Below are 21,780 nucleotides of genomic sequence, written 5' to 3'. Positions count from 1 at the left end.
TATTCAGATCACGATGGTCACAAAGCAGAGCTGCGCAGTTCGTGGGTCAAGAGGTTGTGTGGTCGGTCAGTCAAGGCCAGGTACTCGATATCTTGATTGAAAGTGTTGGCCTTTAGCTTTTAGAGTTATGTGTTTATACTGCTTAGCATGCCGACCTTTACCCTTTTGTATGTATACCTGGCACATTTAAGGTGGAAGGAAGGGGTGATGGGGAGTGAGAATAGCTGAGAGAGAGAAATGAGCGATGGACGAGAGAGAGGGAGTGCAGGCGATAGAAAGGTCAAGGGGTTAGAGAACAGGATCATCAATGTCTGTAACGGCAAACAGAGACACTGGGGAAATCGAGCAAGAATCAACAAGAAAAATAGAGGGAGACAGACAGGCAGAGAGGAAGATGGAGAGAAAAAAAGACTGAAAGAGAGAGATAAAAAGGAAAGAGCAGAACCTTGTCTCTCCGGCGCGAGTTGAAGATGTCTTGTGGTTGTGGACGGCAGCGGAGACAGTGTTTGCACCACCGCAGGCCTTGGCTTGCAGCTTCTCGGCATGCAGCCAAAGATTAGCCATGATTCCAGATTAACACTCTAAATCCCTCTCCCTACACCGAACCGGTGCTGTTCAATCTAGCCTGTCTGCTCCTGGACAGCTATGTTGAGGATATTAGTTTTGGGTATTAGCTCCAGACCATGTTCACTTTCATGTCATGCCCAGTGTGCGCTGTGCAACGCCTATAATCTTGATGTTTAAATGGTCACCATGTGGTCTCGCAGTCGACGATAAGGACCTCACAACCCGCTGCGGACAAGCACAATGTGGCACATTGCACGCACTCACACAAAACTGTTCCATTCAGCTGTATGAATTGTGCAGTCTGTACATGCAGCTCTCATCAGGCTTAGCCAGCATCTGTTCCACTTAAATGGTAAAGCAAGAATTACCTACTCTAGATGTATTAGTCCCACTGCTGGCAGAGAGGTTTGTGGCTACAATCACATGCTGTAAAGGGACTCGGTCACATCCCGTGCTCGTTTGCCAGGTTCGGATTCAGACCTACTTCCTTTTACTATTTGACTGATGCTATGGCCTGTGTGTTGTGTGTGGTAATTGTTGTTTAAAACAAGTTTACACCCACTGTATCCCTCCTGGAAATGGCGAAATGAGATTGATTTGTGCCAGAGCATGCAGGAGCAGTGTAGATAGTAAAATAACCAAATCCTGAGCCTGGCCAGAATAAACTTTGATTGAATTTTATTAATCTCAGAGTAATTAGAACTGAACAGATGGCTGTTACTGATTGATCTGAATGCAATGTAAAGTGCATCTGCTCCTTGACTGATAGCACACACTCACTGGTTTACTGCAATACACAAATACGCGAAGGAAATGTCAGACATTTCTTGATGATGATTAAGTCCTTATTGCATTGTCTGTCATAAGCCTTATTATAAGAGATGTAGTTACAGTCAACTAAGTTTCCTGAGGTTTTTTGCATTTTGCACCTCAGAAATTGCCCTTGCTCATTTGAAATTCCAACTCCAATGTGTTTTACCTGAACAGGTGCGGTTCTGGGTGTGTTCTGGAGGCTTGCAGAAGGGGGCGCTGTCTCTGTGGATAGTGGAGAACAGCACTGGCCCAGAGGAGCAGCGGCGACTGTGGCACTCAGCCAGCAAGCCCACATCTGAGAGGGGCTGGAAATTCATCACCCTTCCCCTTTACGGACTGGCAGACTGGTACAGTAAAGCGCTCGCCTGTTTCACCTATTGATGGGCGGTTTTGGTTATTTCCGGCCCAACAACCCTCCAACACACACACACACCCACACAAACACTTCAGCGGTCCTACAGCAACAGAGGTCTCAAGAAACAGAACCGAGTAGCTCTTCTTCATTTTTTTCCCCCCTCTCATAAATGCAGATTTTCACCATTTACATTCCATTTTCCTGCAAACACTCCCTCTCAACCCCACAAAATTAATGAATCCCATAGGGGCCTCTAGTCTTGTACCATGGGCCTGCCGTGTGTACGCTACTGTGCAACACATCCCCCTCTCTTCTCGTACCACTTGTCTCTGGAAAAAGAGAGTAGAAATCAATACACAGGGCTCTACTCATCCTCCTTTCCTTCCAATTAGCTATGGCCCTTGATTTCCCCTAGAAGAAGATAGAAGTTAAAACTTTTTCTTTTTTTTTAAATAAAAAGCAAGGAAAAGAAGAAAAATCTCAGACACGGCGTTTCATCTCTGTGTTTGCTTGACTGGGTGTTTCTTTGCCGTTCAAGCTTGGATAATCCCGCTCCCTTGAGAGTGATTAATTTTTGATTCCTGGGTTTATGTAGTCAGCTGTGCTTGTGCTCTTAATTAGGTGAACCTGCTGGTCTTTACATACTGACCTTTGGAGCTGAAGTGTAATCTGAAATATAGCCTAAAGTACAAACAATCAGGGAATAACAGACTGTGTGTGTAGCATGTGAGTGCTCTATGTATGTGTGTTTGTTGGAATGAGAACCTGTTGGTTGATGGCAAGCACAAAGACAATAGGGCAATACCTTGTTATTTTAGAATTCACATACTGTAATGCAGGTTGTCATGGCCGTAGACAGCCCAATCACTTTTTATAAGCATCACTGTCCCAATGCTAGAAACCGTAGAACTAATCAATAACCACAGTGATGTGATACCGATAAGCTCTGCAGCCTGGAAACCATTTACAATGAAAAATAGATTCAGCTGTAAAACTTTTTGGACACAGACTCGATGTTTGTCCCACTTTTTCCAGCCAAAATAGTCAGTGTGTGATAGTAGTGGCAACAATTCTAAACCAGAAAATGCCGGCTCCTCTTATTCATGAGGGGTCAAACTGTTCTGTCTTGAGTCTGGCCGTAAGAGATAGCAAACAGTGTTCAATAATACACACCAAGCTGTCATGAGGCATACAAAACAGATGTTCCAAAGCCAAACCTCAGTGGCATTCCCCCCTTAAAGCATGATAACGTCCCCTCAGATCTTTTCAGTTTGAAGCTACCCAACCATTCAGTGGTGGTGAAGTTGTAAAAACAGCTCTGTCTCCCCACAGGTTCTGGCTCCAGTTCAGCACAGAAGACGGCCCTGGACCCGGTTCAGCCATCTCTCTCGACAACATCTCTTTCACTATGGACTGCTTCCTGGCCTGTGAGTGCTGTAATAACGTTGCCAGATCCCCCATTTTTCACTCCTGCTTCATCACACTTTGGTTGAATTATTGAAAAGGATCCAATTACTATTTCTCTGATTGGCCTAAAAACACACTCCCTCCCACTGTCGATGCACTACAGGGAGACTTAAGTAAACATTCACAGTGACCCAAAGGCATTCAATTAATAATCAATACATGTCTGCCCAATGTTAACTTTTTTCTTTTTTTACAGAGATAAGATTTGACTGAGTGGCAGTTTTTTTACACTTTGGGGCATTCATCAAGGACTTGCTTATCCATGATGTATTCATGGACATCTCCCTTGACATAGCCATAACTCATATTCTTCTTTTTTCCAACTCAAAGTACTCATTGAAGAAAATTATGCATGTATCAGTCGCACAAATATTTTATAATCTTGTGCATGTCTACCGCTGACTCAACATTGCACATGTATGTTTAGCTTTGCCTAATTGTAACGTCATATAATGCCACATTCTGTTACTTCTAGCACAATATCTTTGAAAATCTTAGAAGTACTCTCAAATGTCAGAACAGTTAAAAGTCTGTCATGCTGATGGAAAAGGGCTTATGTTCCCATATTGCACTCTGGGCTTTTAAAGGTCAAGCCTCACCTCACCTTTCCGGATGTTTTTGGATCATAATTGAGATGGTTTATCAGTGTAAAAACAGGAGTAGCACGACAACCAAGTCTGATGTCAGGAGAATGAAAGGCTCGGGACTCACTGTCTCCCTCTGTTTCTCTCCATCCGCGGTGACCCACTTGAACTCTGACGGGAATAGCAATGTCTGAGTATCTCTGTAACTGAGTGCAGCTGCGAGGCTGAGAGCACATGTGGTCATTACAAGAATGAAACGGTGTTCAACTGACTAAACCCCATTTACTTACCTAGCCAGGAGTTTGATTCTGGGAGGAGGGACATGGGTGTCTTTAGGATACCCAAAAATCTCCCGCTTGAGACAATCTGCTTTGATTTGATGCTCTGTAAGCTTGGGTAGAAACTAAATTGTACACCAGGCTCTGTCAAGGTTTTTGCTCTGATGGGGATACAACTTCTAATTAAACGTGAGATGGTCTCACTTTTACTATTATGGCATGAATTATAGATAAAATGGCTAAAGCTGCTCAATACTGCTATGATCGACTAGAGCTGCTGAAACACATTATTTAGATGCCACTTGTCAACCAAATGTGAAATATGAAATTTCAAATGTGAATGGCACACACAGCCTATTTTGTGTTCGCCTTTGGATGATTTTAGTACTACTTTTAATATTGCTTTTAGTACTAATTTCCGCAGTGCTGCTAGTAATGCAGCAGAAATTATCTCATCACTATTGCCCTACCTGTAAATTGCAGTCAGATAGAATGGGCACATCAGCAGAATATGATATGACAAATTGCTGTTCGTATAGGCTGGAGCAGAGTCGCCATCACCCTGTATCAACACTGGCTTATTGGATCAGGGACTCTTTATTTAAAGAGATGACATTTTCCAGGAGATATTTGCACACCAATTTGTGTTTTATGTCCTCCGGAGCAGCGCGTTGGTGTGGCAGCACTGCAGGATCATCCATCCCAGACTCTCTCCCTTTCCAGATGGCAAGTCTTTAATCTGGGCCAGGTATCCATTACCTAAAGCCACACTTGACACAGTCACATTTTATCGCCAATCAATCAGAGCGGTTGATGGGGGATGCTGAAGCTCAGCAAAAGGCATCATTTCCAAGAGTGATCAGCCTGAGTGATTAGCATGATGGATCCCTGAGCGTTATGACACAATCCTGTAATATGTTTTAGGGGGAAAACATATCGTGAACACATTATGCAGAGTATCAGAGACATCCACGGCTTTTTTTCCCAGGCTGCTCTGCTCGAGCGTGATGTATGGTTTGGCGAGCGCTTGTGCTCGATGATGCATCCGTTGTCCTTCAACTGTTGGACGCCGCTGTCAGTTTTACCATTTTATCTTCACCAGCATCATTAAATTAGTTTATTGGGTTTATAAGACAGCATGGGAGGTTTTCTCTATTGTTTCTAAACCCCATATACCTCACCACTTCTTCCCGCGCGCTGAGCAGCATTAACAGCGATGCCAGCTGCCTCTGGACTCTATAGCGATCCCCAAACATCACACGGTGAATGTGCCTCCTCTGTAACCGGTGCTTGACATCACTGGGTAGTCAATGCAATGTCCCTCACAAGGATTGCCATTGCCAAAAATGCCATTTGTAAAGGAATAATTGGATTCGCTGGGCTGAAGGCAATATGAAAAAAAACAGATTGCTCTGAATGACCACCTGCCTTCTTTTAGGAGATTTGCATTAGTCACGGTGCAGACCAACCTTTGGCAGCCGCTCACTTAAGACCTGTTCAAACTGAGTTTGATCCACACACAGCCGTACACAACAACAGTCTCATCCATATACAATGAAGGCCCAGTCTGTATTTGCATTCTGAATGGGGATGTGGAACGCACATGGACTGTTAGTGCATTGGGTTTGTCTGTTGTGGTACACACTGCACCATGTACAATACAACTTCAGTGTTAAGGATCACTGAAATCTATTAATGTTAGTAATTATCACTTGCACCTGAGGGTGTTAAGAAACATGGAGCCCCTCCATGGACCAATAGGTACAGATGCCGTACACTCCCACAGTGTATTCATGCTGATGACATATAGACCCAATTAAAAAGCAGTTTGTTGTTTGAATGTAGTCTCTGCTCTCTGGCTCTCTACTTGATAAGATGCCTAAATCTCCTCTATGTAACATGAGGCCACTTAGCTTGCTCAGCAACTGAACCAGCAATCAGAACTTATAGCACAGTGTTACATACAGACATAGAAGCATTGCTTAAACAACAATGTTTTGTTTTTTTATAGAAGAATGAAGAAATACGTTTTCCTGTTGTGTGAAAAATTAATTTGCATATGAGAATTATTGTTGGAGCTCTGTGAAAAATCGCAGCTAAGATGTGAAGATTTAAAGTTAAATTTTGACAATAATACAACTTTTAGTTGTAAATCCCTGAAAATCCTTTTTACCAGTGTCTGACACCTGACTGACTAATCTGAATTAGTTTCTTACTGTGAAATGGCAGCCCAGCGTCTTCATGCCACATTGCCAAAAGGAATGAGGTAGACTGATAGCTTGATTTGTCTGTAGTGTGGGCATTTCTTGTAGCCATTTGCAATCTGGCGGGCTTGCAATCTGGGTTGGTGGTTGGGGTAACAAGGTGGACCCCCCTGAGGCCGGCCTCTGGTGGGCTTCGGGCAGCTTACCGCCGGCCCGCTAACGAACAGTGACAGCCAGGCTGGCTGCTGCCCTGCCCTCTGGTTCCCTCTGCTCCATGGCGGACCTGCCGAGGCCTTCGCTCGCCGCAGCATACCAATGCATTGTGCTCCAGCTCCGGCTATTCCGCAACCCTGCTGAAGCATGCACCCCCGTGCTCAGAATAACAGTGCAGTGGGCCTTATTAGTGACTTTGTTGGAGATATAAAAAAAATAAAAAAAGAAAGTTACTGAACTTGTTGTGTACACACAGCACATGGAGGGGGCTTGGTTACAGGGAGACGATGTTGTGTGGAGTGCCTCTACTGACCCGAACAATCAAACATATTGCGGTCACTTATGTATATGATCCATCAAACCTGCACGTACACTCTTCATCTGTATCAAAGCTCCCCAGTAGCGGAGACTTAGAAGATCATATTTATTTGAGGATTACAGGGCTAGGGAATGAGCTATTGATTTTCTTGGTGGCAGATTTTAGGTGAGAGGTTTTTTTTTTCAGTCTCGAATTAGGCTGGAATTACAGGATTTCTTTGCCCTGAGAAAGTTTCAGTAAAGACAGCCAGCTGAAGCCATGAGACCCTTATTATTACCAGTTATGAAACTGACGTGCTACATATGCTGCTCTCTGTGACAAACTCAAGAATTCTGATTAGAACATCCTTAAATGAAAGATGTCACCCAGACGGCCATAGGTGTATTTTCAACTCAAGTGCAATTAATGTTGATGTCTAGTTGCTTTAAATCAAAGCGAGCAGGTTTCTCTGACCAAATGGAACGCAGCCTTAGCTCTCCAAACCTTTCAGCTGCCGAGGGAGTCCCCCGCCATATTGTCATAAACGGTGAGACTTCAGCCTGAGGTGACAGCAGAGCCGGGCTGGAGAAGAGGGAGTGTTTTTTCAGCGGGAAATGATTAGAGAGATGAAGATGAAAAATAGTGTTTTTTTCAACGTCCCACAATGTCCCTCGGAATGATGGGTGGGAGGGAGTAGGGATGATCTGTCTCCTGCTTGGTCTTGTCTCCTCCTTCTGTCATAATTAAGAAACCTGCAGTTGGATTTCTACTTGGTGTTCGGCCCAGACACTCACGAAAACTCTTTGCCAGGATGGGAAGTTTGCTGTATCCGGAGCAGGAACGTTTCACTCGTTTTCACTTAGGAGTATTCCATGGCTTGGAAGAGCGAGGCAAACAGAGCGAGGCAAACAAAAGAGAAATACTCTCAACAAAACCTTTGTATCATCGTTTGCCATTGTTTGCCATCCGGGGCGGCCCTGCTGAGATTATCAGGCAACTTCCGTGTAAACAAGCTGTATGCTGTTGTGCTGCTCTACAGGAGCTCTTCTCTCTTCTCTCTCACCTTCTGAAATGCAAATACACCCAGGAACCTTTTAATTGTCCTCTCAACAGTCGATTCCATACACAGAACATAAAGAAAACGTAATATCCGTATCATTTACAATGTATTGTTTGCATGCCTCAAGTATCTACACTGAACACATTAGGGGTGTGTAAAGAAAAGATGACAAGGACGGCCCTCGTGGGTGTTGATAGACTGAACCATTGTGTTATGCTTGCTTAAATAGCATTGTTTGCATTTCTTTTGTTTTGACGCTAGACAGTCCAGTCTTTAGACGGTGGACTGCATCCACCTTTTTGTCCAGCACAGAGCGTTTTTTGTTGCAGGAGAGTAGGTTATAAATCAGAGGCAGGGGCAACAGAATAGCGGCGGGTCAACATCTGAACCCGTGCCCTTGTTTGGTGTTATGTAATTGCATGATGACTGTGTTATCGGCTCCACAAGCCGAAGCCGCTGAACCCGAACTGACTCCTCGGAAATAGTCTTAGTTGTACAAGAGTCTTCTAGCCTCGCAACAACCAACAGGGTTCATCCGGCAGCGGAGCCACTAAGGGGCTTGTGTTACGGTGCACAGGGTCAAGGAAAAGGAGATGCTGGCCAACGCTCTTTAACCATAAGTCTGGCTTCTACACGGAAACGGTGTTAAAGTTATAGTCAGAACCGCAGCAAAATGACAAAGGAGAAGTTAGATGTTGGATTGGGCTTCTTGAAATTCTACCTGAGACATCCAACAAATGTGAAGAACAACTTTGCTGGGGAAGTATGTCAAAGTTTCCCAGTGAATGTGTTCACATTTTATAGACCTGTCACACCAAGTGAATGAAACGGTACATGCTGTGACATCACTTAAATGCGGATGACAGTTATTTGAATGTTAGATCCATCCTGTAGGTTTTCTAATACTTTTAGACATTGATTCTGCCATTCCAGCATTTCTAGTAAATACAGCGCATTATCACTCTGAGACTGGATAAGTATATTGTTTCTTTGCATGCTCCAGGCTCTTACAGGCTCCAGGCCTTTACAGGCTCCCATTGATTGTTGCAGTCGCCTCTGCAGTCTCTGATCAGACTTTGTAGTTGACTACTTTAACTCCATTCAGGCAATCTTTTTTGCTGCTGATTGCAGTGTATGGACCTAATCAAAGAATGTGATTCATTTGTTCAGTCAAGCAACCCTGGGAACTCTGTCCTATTTTTCCCACCTCCAGCGCAGCCTTCCCCACTTCATTGATTTTGAAGAAAAAGGGTTGGGGAAAAAAGTGATTAAGATCAAGCAACCAATGATTGCACTTATCATTGTATGGGCAGCAGCACTTCTCACAGGGACAGGTACCTGGTTTTCTGGGTCAACATCCAACCATCATAGCAGGTATAATTAGTCTCCCCTACTTTAACATCTTTGGGAAAACTAGGTACTTCTATCTGGAGCTGTAATAGCCAATCAGCCGGCCTTTTTACCTGGGAGACTTAATTCCGGGTGAAAAGTTGAGGGGGAAGAGATCAAGGCGCCAGCAAGCTTATGATCTCAGTCCTGGGGAAGCGGCAGGGCTGGAGGCTTGATAGGCTGCTACAAAAGCCCCAGACTGATTGTGCTTACCCACCTACTGTAAGAATGGCGAGAGACGGAGAGGAGCTGGGTGTTATGCATTCCCTCCCCTCCGTACAGCCACTGGTCCTGATGAAAGAATGACCCCTGCTGGTGGTTCCACATTCTCCATGGCAGCGAGGGGTCTCCAGCTCGTGTGCTTACTCACTTCTTCATCATAACAGCTTCGAGGATTCCATTACTCCCGTCGAAGGGAAAAGCCAATGTCTTCAATAAACGCCACATCTTCTGTTTTCAGCCAACGGCGAATTTCCCCCGGTGGTGACGAGCACGACGAGACTGCCGCTCAGGCCGACCAATCAGAACATCAAAACCACCACCCCGTCCAATGGGAGCCCTTCGGCGGACCACCCCGCCCGAGACGACGGTAAGTTTGTGATCGAGCGGTGCGGCGGGAGTGAGAGAGTGTGTGAGAGTGCGGGCGATGCTCAGATGTGACTAAGGTGGATGCGAGGATAAGGATTTATGCACACATCACAGCATATTCTCCACTAATATTTTCTGCTCATGCCTATCTCTCTCTGTCTGTCTCTCCCTCTGTCTCTGTATATCAATCTCTCCTGCTCTCTTCCCACTCTCTCTCGCCCTCGCATCAAACGCACACACACGCAGACACATATGCACGCATTAACGATTCACAATTACTCAACACGTGCTGAGCGTGGCACGGCGCGCGGGCTGCAACAAAGTCAGTGTGCCACCTACCGGCTCGCGGCGCCTCCGCATCCGAGCGTCGCCGGGGAGATCTCCTTTGGCATTAAATGGAGCGGGACGGGCAGTTTTGAAGTGTAAATCCTCCAATTTGTCTCCTGAGAATGTCAATGGAGCCAGTTACACAGGCTTGACATTTTCCACCTCGCAGTCTCTCACTTCGCCGCCACAAAAGGGTAAAGACAAGCAGAGCTTCAGTTTCTATATTTAAAGTCATAAGTTAGAGCTAGTTTCATATCGCACCCCGCACCGAGACGCATTTCTTCACCTCGTTGCTTTGAAGTTCCTGGGGCCGCACTAGATTTGTCGAAGCTCTCCCGGTGAAAGATTTGAGCCACTTGCATTTTAAAGTTAAAGCCTTTTTTTGAAGCTTACATGTCTTAGAATGGCTAAACCTTTTTGTTTATGGAAATTATATTTTGCCTCTAAACTGGTAGATATTACACTACTCATACCAATGTTTACCAGAGTACAGATAGAAGACAGTGTTCCCACACTCACAAGTTTCAGAGAGTACGTAATTGAATTCATCAGTATCTTGTTTACTCTCCCAGGCAGCAAAAAAAAGGCTTTTATGAAATCCATACGCTGTTAATGCCCCAACAAATCCATTTTGTTAGGTAAAGTGGCTTGCCCTCCATTTGAGGCTGGTTAGGCGCATCACACCCGCACGCTAATACGCTATCATGTGGTTATTTTTGTGCGGCGACGTGTCTGATTGAACGTCTGCAGTTCGGGTCACTCTCCCATCCCCAACACCGAGCGGTCTATCACTTCATTTTGTCATTGGAGGGTCAAGCGGGGAGAGCGAGCGGCCATGTTCCAGTGTTTGGCCATCTTCCATGATTTGATAATGTTATTGGATTATGCATCGAACAGGAGACCGCAGACATGGGTCAGTCAGCGAAGAAAGGCTACATGATCTATATGGAGAAAATCTGTCGTGCTGAACTGCATGCATGGCATCTGAGGAAATACTTAGTGTCACATACATTATGATATGAAAGGTGCTTCATACAAAGTAGGCAGCGACCAGGATTTTGCAGCAAGGACAGCACCAAAAAAAGGCTATTTTTATGTGCTTACACAGGTAATACTCAGTATGGTTTCAATAAAGCCAGCTGGCTTAAATCTCCTCAGAGAAAGATAGGACTTTGAGATCACACTGCTCTCGCCCTTGTGATTATCATAGATATTAACTCGGGGGAAAAGAAGTTGAACTTGCAGTTATACGTTGGTCATTTCAAAGACAGCCTTGAGCGGTTAACATTCGCCGGGCGTCTCTCCTCTCGCCTTCCGGAGCTGATGGTTTGACGTGTGCGGGGCAGGACGGCGAGCCTGATGAGGGTTTTAGCTCAGCAGGCCTGTCACTCCAACACGGCTCTCCTCTTCCCCCGACACGCTCGATGATTAACCCCGCCGAACGTCAACATCTCTTGTCTCCGCTCCCTCTCTCCCCCCTCTCTCGTCTTTCCTTTTCGGGCCTTAGCCACGCCTCGTTCTCTCCCCTCCTCTTCCTCCGTTTGTTTCTCATCTTCCACTGCACAAAAACGGCACCGCTCACTCTCTGCTAGTTCTGTCCGCTGTCCTCCCACCTCGCCGCCCCGTCTCCCTGTCAATGTTCCCCTCTCATCACAGCTCTGTTGTCCCACTTCTTCCCCCTTCTGCTCTTTTCTCTTCACCCTCACTTCACCTTCTCTCCTTTATTCTTTTCCACCTATCTCATGTTCTTTCTCCTCATCCCCATTGATTCCCCACTATTCTACCAGCAGGCACTTTCATTTCTCACCACTGTATTGGAGAGCCGCCCCACTGCGTGGCGTCCGCCACGGCCTCTCACTGCTGACTCATCAGTTGCTTTGGGGGGGAAGTGGGAAAGTCGACCTAGATGTGCTCGCTTCCCTCTCTGTCTGTGATTACCTCTCCTGATGGGAAAGGAACGCGTCGCTAACCTCAAAATGAGCTCCGGGCTTATTTTTCTCTGCCCATTGTGTGTGTGTGTGTGTGTGCGCGTGTGTGCGTGTGCGTGTGTGTGTGTGTGTGTGTGTATGTGTGTGTGTGTGTGTGATTGACCGAGATCAGCGTTTTCAGTTTCTCTTTAAAGAAGATACGACATTGATACACAATATTCTTACATAAACATGCGTAATCTCAATTACCAGACGCTTCCTCTGCCACCATGCGACAAAATATCAACATATTAACAACTTTACTGAAAAAGTGAAACAGAATGGATAAGCATTCCCTTCTTTGAGAACAGAAAAACAGCACATTTTCACATCAAGGTGTTCCACTTTCACACATAGGCCCACACAAGTTCCAGCCCAATAATAGACCACAACAAATATCCAAGTTCTTTGGCATAGATAAAAACTGGCATCTAATCAAAGACAGAAGGGACGGTGATTGAAGCAATCCGATTGGCTCTTGAAAGTAATTGACAGCAGATGCCGGTCCCTTAATGCTGCATGCAGAGTTGAGCGTCGGCCATTATGCGCTCGCTAATTAGCGGCACAGCGGAGATGCGGGTCCATGCTTCATTGTTTACTTGTTCGTAAACATTGGCCCGCGGCAATCAGTTAGCTAGCTGTTGTTACTTTGTGTTTTGGAAGAGGAACATTAGTCACCAAGACAGACATAAGACTGATAACGAGCAGCGCCACGCAAAACAGACTATTGTAATTAATTGGACTCGTGTGCTCCATAAGGTTTGCATTTAGCATTCAAATCCACTCATGGCGTGCCATCCTTGATCCGTCTTTCTAATGGGCGGCCCAACGAGGAGAGCCGTCACTGGTAAAAGCGAATACATGCTAAGAGAGTAAAGCAGCGTAAAGGAGTAGCCGACACATCAGTCTTTTCTCTGTGTTCTCAGTCCGTATAGTTGCCCTTTAAACTTAACTTCGACTTTGATGAATGTATAATAGTTCCAAAATCCATTTAATGGGACGAAAAAGCAAGTTAGGCCCAATTTATTGATTCAGCTTTTATCAGACAGGCTCTTCACAAAGTGCTTTACGGAGAACAAAGAGCTCAAATACCTACAAACTAGAGACAAAAACAAGAACAAGCACCTAACAAAAGATGTGGAGCTGTGTGTGTGTGTGTGTGTGTGTATGTGTGTGTGTGTGACTACAAAAAGACTTGTGTCAAAGTGCAACATCACTAATCACGGTAATCATTGTTCAGTCATGGTTGGACATGATACACATTACTGTAGAATCAGAGAGTTAATACCTCAAATTCATAAAATAGCAGTTCGACTCAGCACACCTTTTCTTCAGAGGAGATCAAGACATGCTTTTACATTTTTTATTAAGACCTGATTTTGCGAACCATACTTAAGATACTGCGCTGGAACATTAGCTGCTGGAATATCGCTGTCATTTTTGCAAATTCACCAAATCCAATTTGAGGCAGGTTTCTAAACTCTCTCTCCTCTCTCTCTCCCTCTCTCTCTCGCTCTCTCTCTCATTAGACGTGTCTGGTACAATATCTAGCGGATGAAAGCTTGCCCCTTCTTTTGATGGAGGCCTCTGTTTGTTATAATGATGGCATACCACCGGTGGCAAAGTTCACAGGAGAAGAGACTTATATAATAGGCAGCCGGGCAAAGAGTCAGAGAGTCTCCCCTGGGATGTTTGTGCTTGTACCTGGGTAAGTGTGTGTGTGCCGCAGGTCAGAAGGGGCTGCCTTGTGTGCACTCCACTTTCTCACTCTTATTAGAGCGGGCTAGTGACTGTGGGAACCTATCTTAATATAAAAAAGTTAGGGCAGATTGATAGAGCCGTGCCGGGCGTATATTGTGTTTATGTTAGTTCTGCCGAGTGCCTACGACAGAAAGGTTCATTACACCGGTTGGGTGATGTGTGTGTGTGTGTGTGTGTCTGATTTACGTGTGTGCATAAGAGCTCACTCATATTGATGGGCCAGCGAGATCGATCAGGTGGGCTGAAGCATGAAACCGCCCACAACTAGGAGAGAAAGGAGAGAGGAATCTAATGGAAGAGTTTGCTATAGTCATCACCTACAGCACCGATGTAAAAAATAAAAGCGTGACCTGTATAACAAAGATGGCCAAAAATTCCTTTATTCAATCCAAATCCCAGATGGTACCTTGTGGTTTCTTCACCTCCACCCCTTCCTTTCCCCCTCTTCACATTAGCATGACCTCCATTGGTTATCGATTGCCATCTTGGGGTAACGCATTGAGTACAGTAAGATTTACGTTTTAGCACCGTTTGGCTTCGGAGGCTTTTCTATTCCAGTGATGGATTTGTCTCCAGCAATCTTAGGCTCTTTTAACTTGTTGGGTGTTGAAAATACCGACTTGAGGGATCTATTTACTCCAGCTGGATGAAGGCCAGACAGGACTCCAGTCTCCCCCACAACAGCCACTTTTCCACAGCAGGTGTGCATTTGTTAAGACCGGGGTAAACTCAAAATCTTTATCTTACGGTGGTGGAGTGCTTTTTGTGTGTGCGTGTGTGTGTGTGTTGCAGTGCAGTCCTGCTTGAAATCATCTCTCCCGGCCGACGCTTTTCCCCCCCCCGAAAGAAACAGAAATGTTGTTTTGCAGGAAAACAGAGTAAGAGCGAGACGCTGCCGCCGGAATACTGATGCCGGCTCAGCGACCAGGTGCCCTTGGACGAAACCAATCATGAGGATCGGACTGCCAAATCTGATCCGCGATGAGCAGTCCTTTAAAGGCTCAGTAGTCAAATACTAGTCATCATCCAGACTGGCATTGACAAGTATAGGCACTGACAGCCACGGGCACTGCAGGCGAACGCATGTCTGGTGCGCTGGTGAGCTCGAGTCACGCTTCTGAGACTTGTCTCTCGCGTCGTCCCTCCTCTCTCCTCTATATCCTGTCACCATCCTAATCAGCGTACTATCTAATCAAGCAGAAAAAATGACAGCCCCATTTTTATAAGTATCTAATCACAAACAGCATCACAATCACACCGAGCGACGATCCATCTCTCTCCTAGACGACGCGAGTGGGCTTTATGACGGCAATCCAACGCCAACGAAAGCCATCATGCGACTTGCTCCGTCGTGGTAATGACTTTGACTTTAACCGGTGTTAGACTTGCTCTAACCAACCCTGGTCTGAAACGAATGATAAGCAGTCGCAGAGCATTCAGCTTTTACAAATTACAGCCGGGGAGGGAGAGAGGGAGAGAGAGATGCGTCGCTCCCTGGCGTCTCTGTGTTCGCAGGCCTTAAATCAGGATTTAGCACCTCGGCGTTAAGTCCTTCCACGTCCATCTGACAAGACTAATCTTGTGCTAATTGCAGCGAAAAGAACTCCCAATTAGCGCCGGCGCATGGGATTACATGGGGAAATGAGGAGAAATGTTTGTCACCTGTGATCCTGTCACTAGTTTTATCTTTTTTTTTCACCCCCTACCACAGTTGGGGGATACGATGATAGCAGCAGCTCATATGATCAGCCTCTATTCTGGTGCTTGCCCTCCCAATGTGTAATGATTTGTTTCAAAACTGTATGTTTGGGCTTTATTGACGTGAAAGTAGAGCGCTGGGGATTGTTGAAGTGGAATGAATGTGAGACAAATAGAACTGTAATGAGTCTGCGGTGCGCACAGAATTTCAGTCTCTGTCTCTCTCTTCTTTGTGTTTGTGTATGCACGATTGAATGCATTTATGTGTATGTGTGTGAGAATATGTGCATCTGCGGCTGTGTGTGGTTTATGAATTGGTAAAAATATGGTATTTTACGTCTTTTTCTTCACACGCAGCCAAAAAGTGGACGTTTCACACCTGCGGGGCCGTGGGTCCCGAAGGCCCGACTCCGTCCCAGTGCAGCAGCTCGTACAGGAACGGCAACGTCAACGTGACAGTGGGCACCCGAGGGCCCTTCAAAGGCATCCAAATGTGGCGGGTCCCAGAAACCGGCATCTACAGGTAGGACGGTTGCCTCTGGGATACATGGGACGCAAAATATTGGGACAGATTTCCCGCAACTCTGAAACAACATATCTCTTTCTGAAGACACCTGACCAGTCATTAAAGGAATAGTTCACCCAAAAATGAAAATTCTGTCATCATCTACTCACCCTCATGCCAGTTGAAACACAGGTGAAGTTTGACCATATAACACACAGGGAGGTTGCCAGCACAACTCCATAGCAGCCTTCTCCAAAACAACTGAAGTCAGTGGGGACCACTTCTTCAGAGTTCCAAAAAGACCTATATTTACACCATAACTTAGTGCAAATCTTAACTACAGCTGATTGATTTGCAACAAATAATGGTGTATAGGTCTTTCTATTCACAGTGTGATTGTTTGGCTGTTTTTGTTTTGGAACTCTAAAGAACAGGTCCCCATTGACTTCAGTTGTTTTGGAGAAGGCTGCTACGAAGTTGTGCTGGCAACCTCCCTGTGTGTTATATGGACTAACAAATTTCACCTGTGTTTCATTTGAGTAGATGATGACAGAATTTTCATTTTTGGGTGAACTATTCCTTTAATATATACACACACACACACACAAACACACAGTATACACACTTGACCTCTCTCTCAGGTATCAGCACACTCCGTACCATTAGCGTCCTTCACATCTATGCAGACTCTTCCTCCCGCCCACTTGCAGCCCTCGGTGCCTCAGCTGCGCATCAATCTTCCTCGGGCAAACAGAGAAATATCACTAATCAGACTCTTGCAGAGGGGAGCAAAGGCCAGTGTAATGGCGACTAAACAGCATGAGTCACACCGCGCCCGGCTCCAAACTCCCAAAACCACCCACCACAATGTCCGCATCGGTGCCCTTTAAGGCCGCCGAGTGCCCCGGCAATCAGACTTACCACCTCGACCTCAAACTGAGTGTGTATTGCGGCAGCATCAGTGATGTAAGACCCGCTACCTCGTGTGGAGAACAGTATTCCTCCTGTGAGCATTCGTGACAGCATGAGGTGTTAAACTTGGATTTGACTTGGACGGTTCAATAAAAAATGCCTGTGCACCCTGTTTGCCTCCCACATCAACACAAAGATAAACACACACACACACACACAAACAGCACTATGCACAGCCAACGGCCTTAAGTCTCAAAATACCTAACAACAGCGTGGATAGCTAAAAGCAGTGTGTTAACACAAGTCCCAGAGTTCTAAAAAAAATAAAATAAAAAAGCCTTCTGTCTCCACACAAACCCGAGCGTTGTGGTCTTGAGGCGGCCTGGCTTAGCTGGCAGAGCCTGTAAATGATGTTGACAGACGGCCGCAGAGATGAATATGCGCCCTGCATCTCCCAAAAGTCATTAGGCAAACAGCTGAGGTAGCTACCGAGCGCCGGGCAGCGCTCTCTCTCTCTGTCTCTTTCTCTCTACCACCAGGGAGGGAAGAAATATCGAAGCGCTCCCAAAAACCAATCAAGTTGGGTTTTTTTTTTTCTGGGGAGGGGATTGGAGCATTTGAAATGGGTGTCTTCTGCCACAAAGACGTGTCTGTGTGTGTGTGTGTGTGTGTGTGTGTCGGTGCATTCATAAACGCATGTTTTTGTGTGCATTGGGATGAGAGGCCACCGCGGTGTGCAGATATTTTTGTTAAAATCACCCCGGGGTGAAAGTGTGGTTAAGTGTGTTTAAATGAATTTTGGCTGTTATTTAAGGTCATGTGCACTCATGGAATTGCAGGAGGAATACTGATGTTCGCATGAGGCAATGGAATTTAAATCGCTCCTCTGTACCTGCCATAGGTTAAATCTGATAATCTCCCACAGCTCAGAATTTAAAATAAACATATTGTCCTTGTTGGGTGAAAACATGTTAATTCCAGTTTTGGTGATTTTCATGTTCAACCCTTTGGCTCATGAAAACCTTTCCACACCCATTGGATAAGCTGCAAAATGCATGGTGGGCAAGCTAAAAACAAGGCAGCTTTTTCTTATTTTCTTGACATGTTGGAGATTTTCACCCAACAATGGTGACATGCAAAGTCACTGGCGCAAGTAGATGTAACTTTAGCTTTTGTTATTTCTCTTCTGACACATACAGGGACAAATAATATGAGGATTGTGTTGTTACACAAAACGGCGCTGTATATTTCGTGATCAGGCTTAATGAGGCCAGATACTTGATGAGTGCATTTACTGTATCATTAGGATAATTATCCTGCTAATGGGTTTTTTATTTGTGTATTGTTTTGTGTGTGGGTGGATGGGTGTGTTTCTTTTTGGGTCTATGTGTGTGTCTATATGTGTGTGTACACTTTTGTGTTTGTGTGTGTTAAACCCCCCCCGCAGGATCACGGCCTACGGGGCGGCTGGCGGTCGCAGCGTATTGGCCATGAGCAGGTCACATGGTGTCTACGTCACAGCGGACTTCCTGCTCCAGAAGGACGAGTTGCTCCACATCCTGGTGGGACAGAAAGGAGAGGACGCCTGCCCCAATGTGAGTCTCTTTTAAAAATACAATAAGTCTTTATTGTCCCCCGAAGGACAGCTATCCAGCAGTAAACTTTCAAGACTTTCAGTAAAAGTGTTGAAAAGGGTATCATTATGATATATACAAATTAAATGTATTAATCAATTGTGAAATAGATAAAAAACAATGCAATAATTCAACACGTTAAGCACAATTTTTTGTCATGGATCCCCAAATAGATGCATGTTAGTCCACTGACCCCCCATGTGTTACAGTTTTCTCCTTTCCTCCTCCTCTCTTTTTGTTGCTGTTGATTTAGTATTGAATTGTATTAGTGTGTATGTCTGGATAACAGTGCAGACATACACACTAATACTTTTCACAATTCTAGTGAAATTAAACTGTTCCTCATTTTGCTGGGGACGCCCCTGGAACCCCCGTCAAGGACCCCTGGTGGTCCACGGACCGCCCTTTGAGAACCACTGCTCTAAATCCCAGAGTTTAAGGCCACCCAATAGACTGTTTATAGCCGCAATAGTGCCAAGAACCTCCCAGTGACCCCCCCACAGTTTTTCTTAAGCGCGCTTGTTTTCTTTTGCCAGGGGTTGCTGTCATCCATTATGCTGTGGTGTTTCCTCTCCAACACCAGCGGGGCACGCTTCCCCTCACAATTCACTACACCCAGGCTAAAGCCTCACAAGCCCTCTAGTCGCCAATGAAAGCATCCATCATCCACAATTTAACTTTTCAAAAACTTGAGCTTGTCCCAGCACTGAAAAGAGAGGGAAAAATAGGTCAAGTGCCGCTGTGTGGAGCTATAAGAGCATTCGTATGGCACTCATCATCGCTACATACCGTCACAAAATGTCAACTTTCCAGCATTTTTGAGTCCATCCAAAGGGGTTTGAAAGGGTTTTATAAGCCTAAGGATGGTAGAACTTTCTCAACCTTTAGAAAGCCATGTAATCCTTCAACTGAAGTGAAAACATGACAGTTAAGAGGTTTTCACATGACAACAGCAAAACACATTCAAAGAATAAATCTTTTTTTGTGGACAGTCCGCACATGTTTATTTGTTCAGTAGATTGGACTGTATAGGGATTTTTTTTTGGCTCTGTCTTCAGGAGACAGGACGTGTGGTTTAGGAGGCAGAGGTCTCCGCCACTGTCATGGAGTTATTAGTTTTTAACACAGTGTGTCTTGAAGTGCGCAGTACAGAGAGGGACTCGGCTTCTCCAAAGTGAGACTGAAGTCATTTAAGGTTCCTCTTATTTCCCCCCAGCTTTGAAAGCGAGGGGAGGCGGCTCTCTCCAAAGGGGCCGCTCTCAAAGTGATTTGCGCCGCAGCGCAGTGTTTTCTCACACCTCGCCTCCCCTCCGGCAAGGGAGATGATGCCTCCCCGCTCCCTACAAACACACTCGCTCTGTCTCTCTGTCTGCATAATGGTGTGTCCGTCTCTCTCTTTCTGTTTCTGCCAGTGACCCACACGTACACTCTCAAGCACGACCGCCTCCTTTGTCTCTCTCTCTCAACTTCTCAAGTTAGAATGCACCGCCTTTCCCCCCCATTGCCTGTCAATCACGCTCACAAAAGTCCCGCCTACTCCCCCCTGCTAGACTGTCAGAGTCTTGTCCAGACGGATGAGAAAGTGGAGGGAGTAAAGAGACCGTTTGTGTGAGTGTGTGTGTTGGTATGTGTGCATCTGAGTGAGGTAGAGATAGAAAGAGTAGTGCAGTCTGGGGTAATAGCACAAAAAAGTAAATTCACTTAAACCTAAGCTATGGCGAAGTCCATTCATCTAATATAATTTGCCACCAAGAACTTCCAAATACATTTTTAGAAATAGGGTACATTTCTGGGGATAAAGTGGAACAATGACTTACGGCGGAGAAGATGTTTTTATTTGGTCAATGTGATAAATTTTTTGACGTAGGTCACCAAACTATCAGCTTAAAGGGAACATTGGTCCTCAATGCTGCCCTGATGTGACATATATACACTGTATACATATGTATTTCTGGGGAATTGTGCTTGATCTTTTCTCTCCAGTGTAATGATAAAACTTGAAAGCAGGTCATCTCAAAGTCTGGTGAACTGACATCTATCTCCCTCCCCATAGTCCAACGGCATGCTGAACAGGATATGCATCGAGCAGAGCGGCCCGATGGTCAACAAGACTCAAGTCAAAGGGGGCGGAGGAGGAGGGGGCGGAGCAACGTATGTGTTCAAGGTGAGGAAGGGCTGGAGGGAAAGCTGTACTCCAATTTAACCAGTTACTGTAGCGGTCGGTATGCCAACTAATCATACATACTGCCATTGGTCGAACACTGTAAGCATAGATCTGGTTTTAGCTCATTTGAGAACCAAATACTGTTTATAGAGATGTATAATGATTGATGTGACATTGATGTGACAAAAGTCAGCCCAGAAATCCTCTGGATCATCCAATTTAGTAATATGCAATGTGCCATCAATCAAACATTTTAATAGCACATTTGAAATTTCTTTGCATGCAATGATGATGATGATGATTGTTGACTGTTGAGTGGGCTGTTTCAAGCCAGTGTCAGCCATCCCATTAGCCTACTGTAACTGAGACCAACAGTGAGTTTAGAAATGACTGGGTGATGCTGTGAACTAGATGTACAGGGTTGTGTAGGTGGCTAAAGTTCTGTTTAGAGTTGAGAGCGGGTATGTGTGTGTGTGTGTGTGTGTGTGTGTGTGTGAGATGCCAGAACTTACTGTTGAGCTTGATCCCACTTGACAATACCTGCCCTCACCCTTTTTCTTCTAGCATCCAAGCTACTGTAGGTTTCTACATAGGTGCTCTCCCAAAATGGTACAAACGATAATTATATCATACCCTGTATATTGGTAAATGTTAGATAATCCTTCAACTGGAGTACATTTGGTCAATCTCCCAAAAACTCTGTGTATTCCTTCAAATGTAATGTAATGTAAGGTCAAATGTGTCAAATCATACATGTGTCCCCGGTGGATCATTGGCTCTGCTCCATGCTAACACTTTAGCGTACACTATGTCGAGTGACAGTAGGCGACTAGCATTATTCAAAGTAAGACGACTGACCTTTTAGTAATAAAAAGTTAATGGTTTTTATTTTATGGCCTGTAGATTCATAAAAATGTAATACCATAAATTCAATATAGCTGATGTAGCCAGGTTTATTTTTGGAACTATTTCAGGTGAGCATCATATTCATCCACT

At 45.1% G+C, this 21,780-nt stretch overlaps 1 protein-coding gene across 1 annotated transcript in view; it reads left to right on the top strand.

The window, feature by feature from the left end:
* The window catches only part of alk (ALK receptor tyrosine kinase), a 197,952-nt gene that overhangs the window by 150,668 nt on the left and 25,504 nt on the right, over positions 1 to 21,780 (top strand). Inside the window, exons 8-13 of the mRNA XM_078289347.1 lie at positions 1,555 to 1,727; positions 3,068 to 3,162; positions 9,689 to 9,817; positions 15,927 to 16,092; positions 18,434 to 18,581; positions 20,674 to 20,784. Coding sequence (XP_078145473.1) covers positions 1,555 to 1,727; positions 3,068 to 3,162; positions 9,689 to 9,817; positions 15,927 to 16,092; positions 18,434 to 18,581; positions 20,674 to 20,784 — 822 coding nt within the window. The remainder of the gene's footprint in view (positions 1 to 1,554; positions 1,728 to 3,067; positions 3,163 to 9,688; positions 9,818 to 15,926; positions 16,093 to 18,433; positions 18,582 to 20,673; positions 20,785 to 21,780) is intronic.

The sequence above is a fragment of the Centroberyx gerrardi genome, chromosome 17 (assembly GCF_048128805.1).
Source record: "Centroberyx gerrardi isolate f3 chromosome 17, fCenGer3.hap1.cur.20231027, whole genome shotgun sequence".
Taxonomy (NCBI): domain Eukaryota; kingdom Metazoa; phylum Chordata; class Actinopteri; order Beryciformes; family Berycidae; genus Centroberyx; species Centroberyx gerrardi.
This window is presented reverse-complemented; position numbering and strand designations above follow the sequence as displayed.